Below are 6,000 nucleotides of genomic sequence, written 5' to 3' on the forward strand. Positions count from 1 at the left end.
CATATTATATTAAAAAATAAATAAGTAAAATCCACAAAACTGCACTCTGGTGTACCTCTGCAGAACATGCCCAAAAGGTTCGCTGGAATTAAGACCCCCAGCAAGTTTCACAACAGACCCCAGCTGCAAGAGGTACTTTCGTTTCTGGCAGAGCATTCCCCCATGTGAACAGGAATGTGTGACATGTTCAAGACTTGCAATCATTAAAGGCACTTAATTAGTACATTACAGCTTTAAGGAAAATAGAGAGGAACGCTAGGTCTGCCAGAACTCAGTATATCAGGCAGCAATGATATATATATATATATATATAGCAAAAGTTAAAATATTGGTTTATGTTTCATTCCCTGGGAGAACTCAGCAAGAGGAGGGCAATTTTCTCCAAGTCATTTATTAAAGTAAGCCAGCCTAACTGAAAACTGCCCTCCTGAAATGCAGCCAAAAAATACACACAAGGGGTCCACGATATGTATACTGCCACCTGCATTAAAAAGAGGGGCATTCACCAAACATGAATCTTCAGTGGGAAAAGACCTGCATGGTTTCTCTTTGAAATTTTAGATAAAGTATGCATGCACTTTGCAACTACATGGGCCACTCGGAAATTGCTCCTTTGATGTTTTAAACAGTTCATTCTCCTCAGTCACCACGCTAGTTCTTCACTCTTTATGTATGTCTAGATCCTTCTCAGTTGACTTACAGGACTGAAATTTGAGCCAAGATTTTCCTGACCATAAGGTAAGTGAAAATAAAATTCTTTTAGCGATCCACAAGGGAGGGGAAAAAAAAGACATTATCCTGCATAAAAGATGACACTATAAATGGAAAAAAAAAATCACGTTTTGATTCATAGATTTATTATCCCCATTTATAACTAAAAACGCCATATTTATTTAAACGTCTACAAATCTGTTGGTTTACTATAGCCCATCCTCAAAGCACCCTTATACATCATCATGAAATCTGAACTCCAAGAGTGACCAGAAAAACAAGTGCGCAGAAATACAGTGCCCAGGAGCAAGGAAAAAAGTAGGCAATTTAGTGTTTGAAAGATTCTGAGCAGAATGATTACCCTTAAAGCAGCTGTACTAGCTGGATTTCTCAATTGATTCATTTCCTGACCACTGCTTCCCCTTCTGGGTTTTAATCTTAGGTCTGCTTTAAGACACAAACCCTTTACTATGGCCACTATTTTTTTTTCCAGAAACTCCTGCAGTCCACTCTTTAGCTGGTCCCTTAATCTTACAAAGGTTAATGTAGCAGAACATTAAATTAGAGCCACATTTCCTAAGGTATGTTTCCCCCCCTTCTGTCTTAATGGGGAAAAATGCTTACTGAATCAAGCCCTTACTATATTTACCAAGGGCTAAACATGAGGAACTTTTAAACTTGAGCCACTATGATCTCCTGAAAACAGGAAATAAGAATGATGATGAAACAAAGCAGCGAGTTAAGCAGCTTCCACAGGAGTCCTGCATTGTTTGCTTTAAGAGGAGTAGGACTGGAGGCAGGAAGCCGCCTCTCTTTGTAGTACTGAGGTGCGAGGGGCGGGAGCTTGGTTTCCGTCTCCGCCTCCTGTCACGCCGGAGGAAGGGGGAGGGAAAAAAAAAAACCCTGCTGCGCAATCCACTCATTCATCGCACTGCAGGGAACGCGAAGCGCAGGAACAAAGGGAGAGAACTCGACATGTCACGATCTAAACAGAAAGAAAAGGTTTCGTTGCCCCGATCCCCGGGCCCGACAGTAAATCAGCAAAGGAAGGGCTGAAAAAATGCGGCCACTAATTCCGTATTATGGTGCGGTTTTAAGTAGATGACAGCAAACCGCCCTCCTTCCCACCATTATGTAAAGGATAGCAATATTGCATTTGATCTGATCACCAATACGCTAACGCAGTCTGCAAAAAAAAAAAAAGCAAACAACCCTGTGCGAGGAGCGTCTGTGAATGAAGGAAAAGATTTAACATGCACCCACTTATATGCCGCTTTCCCCGTCCCACTCAAGCATTCTACCCAGCTGCCGAAAGGCAGTCTGTACCTTCCCTCCTGTTACTGCCAACCCATCCAACCCCACAGCGACCTCCCACCTCCCTCCTGTCACTGTCACACTATTCAACGCAACAGCCATCATTGTCACTTAAACCCTTCCGCCCATAAATATTTGGGAGCTTATGGCACTGTTAATATTCAGGTAGAATAAGTCCGTTCCCCCAAAGAGCTTACCATCTGAGATAAAGCAACCTGCCCAAGGTCAAAAGAAGAGGCGAGGAAGGGGCTAGAGATTGCAGGGAGATCTGAACCCCCCCCCCCCCCCCCCCCCCCCCCCCCCCCGTTTCTCAGCCCAGTATTCCCCTACCTTTTCAAGCCCAAAGCACACCTACATTAACAAACCTGTGTGGCACACTGACCTCCACCCGCTGGCAGCGTGGAGGACATGGAGAGGGCTCCTATGACCAGAAGAGCTAGGGAAGCACTGAAAGCCCCCAACAGTCTCTCTCTTACAAATTTAGGGGCCGATGCTATAAGAAATGTGGAAAGCGGGCACTGAAAAGTCAGCGCCGGCTTTAACGTGCGCATGGCACCCACAAGGGGGTCGTCATGCTATTAGGGCGTCGCGCTAGCAAGGAGGCGCTAGGGTCGCTTGCGGGCCCCCAGCACCTCCTTGCTAACACGAACCCGTGGCAGCTGCCGGTTACGAAAACCGTATCAGCGCCCGTTTTCATTACTGGCAGACGTTAATTCCGGAGAGCTAAATGTTAATGCGGAGTGAATGAGCAACAGCCTCATTCAAATGCATTTGCATGTGAAGAGCTCTATCACATTCACTCCGCGTGGGACACGCATTAAATAGGCGTTAATCCCCCTATTGCGTTAGGGGGTGGATTAGTGCCTATTTAACTCTAGTCCAACTGCAGGTTATACAATGCGCTCGGCTGAGCGCACTGTATTGCATCTGCCCCTGAAAGTGAGAGGGGTGGGCGGTTACACATGAATCCATCACAGCGGACCAGCTCCTTCTATAAAAGGGCAAGAGAAGGGAGAAGTCAGTGGGGTGCAGGCAGCAGACTCAGTTATATTACTTTGGCTGCCGCATGTGGCTGCCAGAGCTCCTTCACTGCTGCTCTCACCCTTCAACATTAATCACACCCAGTGCTCACTGCATGCTCTCCCTGTCTCACTGAGCCTGGGGATAAAACAGGGGCTGGACTGACTCAAAGGAGGAGGAACACGAGAAAGCTCTGTGTGCGCCATACAAAGTGAGGCCCAATTATCTATAGCCTGTACCTACCTGCCTAATTCCCACATTCAAAGCCTCATGCTGTAGTGAGGAAAGACAGGCATGCGCCACTATACAGCCTGGAAAAGGGGGCTCTACGTGTTTAAGATCTACTGCTGGTGTCTCCTGTCGCTGTGAGGTATTGAGAGCACAGTCCAGGGGCTGGTGGCGATCTGAGCATGAAGCTGATGGTGACTGTTCCCTGACACACACCTGATCAGCGCTGAAGACACATTACTTGGGAAACACTGCTCTCACCACCACTAAGCCGCCCCACAGTCATCTCACCACTCCCCCCCCCTGCCGCTGCCAATGCCAATCCATCCAGTGCTACCAAGATCACATACTGTGTGTGTATATGTACATGCATCAGCACTACCCACAGCCACTTGTTACAGTATCCAACACTGTACCCTCAGCCTAGTTACTTATTTCATCCTGCTCGTCGCATTTCCCGCTCAAGGAACAAGTTATCGAGTACTCAAATAGTACAGCTAAGCCCGCCCTTTCCTGCATATTACTAAGCATTAAAAAAAAAAACCAACAAGAACAGCCTTGTTTCCTCTAGAGAGAATATGAACTACCCCGCACCAATGCGGCTCTGCTTGATGAGTTCGCCATTTCCCAGCGCTTCCAGGTACACGTGCAATGAAATAATACACTTAGGAATGCAGCTCCAGTCTCGTTCCCTCTTGGCAGGACAACAGTAAAAAGTCACTCGCCATTTCCCACCTCGCCGCGGCTCAATGCAAAAAAACCCTCAGAGGCAAGCTAAATCTGCCAGTGCCACCAGTCGGACAGATTACTCCATTGGCATAATCTTTTTTTTTTTTTGGGTCCACGTGTTTCCAAAGTAGTACATAAAATAGTTTAAAAAAAGGGGAAATAGTTTACAAAACAGTGATACACAATAAGTTAAAATTCCATGGCACGGGAAGGCGTCACCTCCGCACAGCCAAAAAGCCATGTAACCACAGGATCTCAAGTCACTAAATCTAGCCTGTACAATCTCAAACCACCTACTACTTGCTTTTGTTTCGTTCTCTAATGTTGCATAATATTCCCCAGCAACATGGCATGAAACCTCTTCCCCCTCGGCCGCCAATCCACTTCCTGAAGCCAATAGATGGTGCTGCTATTTGGCTCCAGATCATCAAGGCAGGCCGAGCGGGTCCTAGTTTTACTCCCCTACAGCACGGATGCCTAGCCTTACATTCTCTTGTAAACAGCAACACGACCACCAGAACTTCAAGTCCCTGTATGCAACCGGACAAAACCAGGACCGGATCAACCCGTCCGTGGAAATCTGGAGCCCGGCGGAAAGGGGGGGGGAGGGGAGGGGGTGTTTAGATTACGCACCTGTGCAGCAGCTGCTCATGCTCGCCGCGGATCTTGCCCAGCTCGATCTGCAGCTTGGCGCGCTCGCGGGCCGTGTCGTCGAGCGAGCGGCGGGCGTCGGCCAACTCGGTCTCGTAGAGCGCCTTGATGCCGCTGAGCTCGCGGGTGCGCACCTCCTCGCGCTCGGTCACCTGCAGCTGCAGCGAGCTGTTCTCCGTCTCCAGGCTGCGCACCTTGTCGATGTAGACGGCGAGCCGGTCGTTGAGGTGCCGCAGCTCCTCCTTCTCCTGCAGGCGCGAGATACGCGTGGGGCTGAGCGGGGTGCTGGCGGCGCTGCTGCGGCCGCTCGCCCGCGGCCCGGAGGGGGTGGAGGTCGCCATTGCTACAGCGTGTAAAGGGAGGGCTGTCTACCGAGGCGTGCAGCAAGAGGCACCGAATAACGATTTAAAAAAAAAAAAAAAAGGAAGCAAATAAGAGCCGCTAAGCAAACCGGAAAAAAATGTATTAAAAGAGAATCCCACCTGTATAAAAAAAAAAGCGTGAATGTATTAAAAAAAAAAAAACAACACGATAAACTGTAGAAAGGAGATACTACTCTAATTGCAATGTCTTATCGCTAAGGCGAAATAAGTAGCAGAAATTTTTCACAAGAAATGCATGACTTAAAAAATGAAAATAAGCTAAAGGAAAGAATTAGCAAATAGCAAAATAATAATATAATAAAAGAAAAGCAGAAAAGTTGCAGCGGTGGAAAGCCCGCCGCTTTTTTTTTTGTCTGCCAAGCGAATGAAAGGGGAAAGGCGGGGGGGGAACCGGGGATGGTCCGATGAGGCAGAGCGCGCGCTTGGAGCACGTGATCTTGCGAGACCAACGAGAGCAGCCGAACGCTCCGGGCAGCGTTCTATCTCCTGCGAGAGGTTAAATTCAAACTGAGGAAGATGCAACTTCCTAGTGGGCAGCAGCTTGTTCGTGCTGCTTGTAGAGAGCCAAACCACTTGCTTCGGGCTATTTCTATCTCTTGTGTTTCTTCGTCGGGGTTTGCGTTATAGCCGGGTCACGGTGAAAGTGGGCAAACTGGACGTCGCTGCTGTTTGCGTACGACTTGGAACAGCGAGGGCTACAATGTCCGTGACAACAGTAGCAGAACTGGCTTGGGATACAGAGTCCGTCCATGCTGAGCGGCTGTTGAATGCCTTGCTACAGCAATAGAGCCAACATATAAAAAATAAATAAATAAACGACCTTATCTTCCACATGTTAAACATGGTGGGCCATTAAACATTTGCACTCTTCAGAGGGTTTTGACATTTCTCAAACATTCAACATTTGCCAATGAAATTAGATGTTTCAGGTACTGGAAATTGGACAAGGGTACTTGAGATTATA

At 47.7% G+C, this 6,000-nt stretch overlaps 1 protein-coding gene across 1 annotated transcript in view; it reads right to left on the reverse strand.

Annotated features, from left to right (window-relative positions):
- The window catches only part of LMNB1 (lamin B1), a 71,786-nt gene extending 66,380 nt beyond the window's left edge, over positions 1 to 5,406 (reverse strand). Inside the window, exon 1 of the mRNA XM_029619377.1 lies at positions 4,636 to 5,406. Within this exon, the coding sequence (XP_029475237.1) occupies positions 4,636 to 4,994 (359 nt within the window). The 5' untranslated portion in view covers positions 4,995 to 5,406. The remainder of the gene's footprint in view (positions 1 to 4,635) is intronic.
- Between the last annotated feature and the right edge of the window lie 594 nt (positions 5,407 to 6,000).

The sequence above is a fragment of the Rhinatrema bivittatum genome, chromosome 1, assembly GCF_901001135.1.
Source record: "Rhinatrema bivittatum chromosome 1, aRhiBiv1.1, whole genome shotgun sequence".
Taxonomy (NCBI): domain Eukaryota; kingdom Metazoa; phylum Chordata; class Amphibia; order Gymnophiona; family Rhinatrematidae; genus Rhinatrema; species Rhinatrema bivittatum.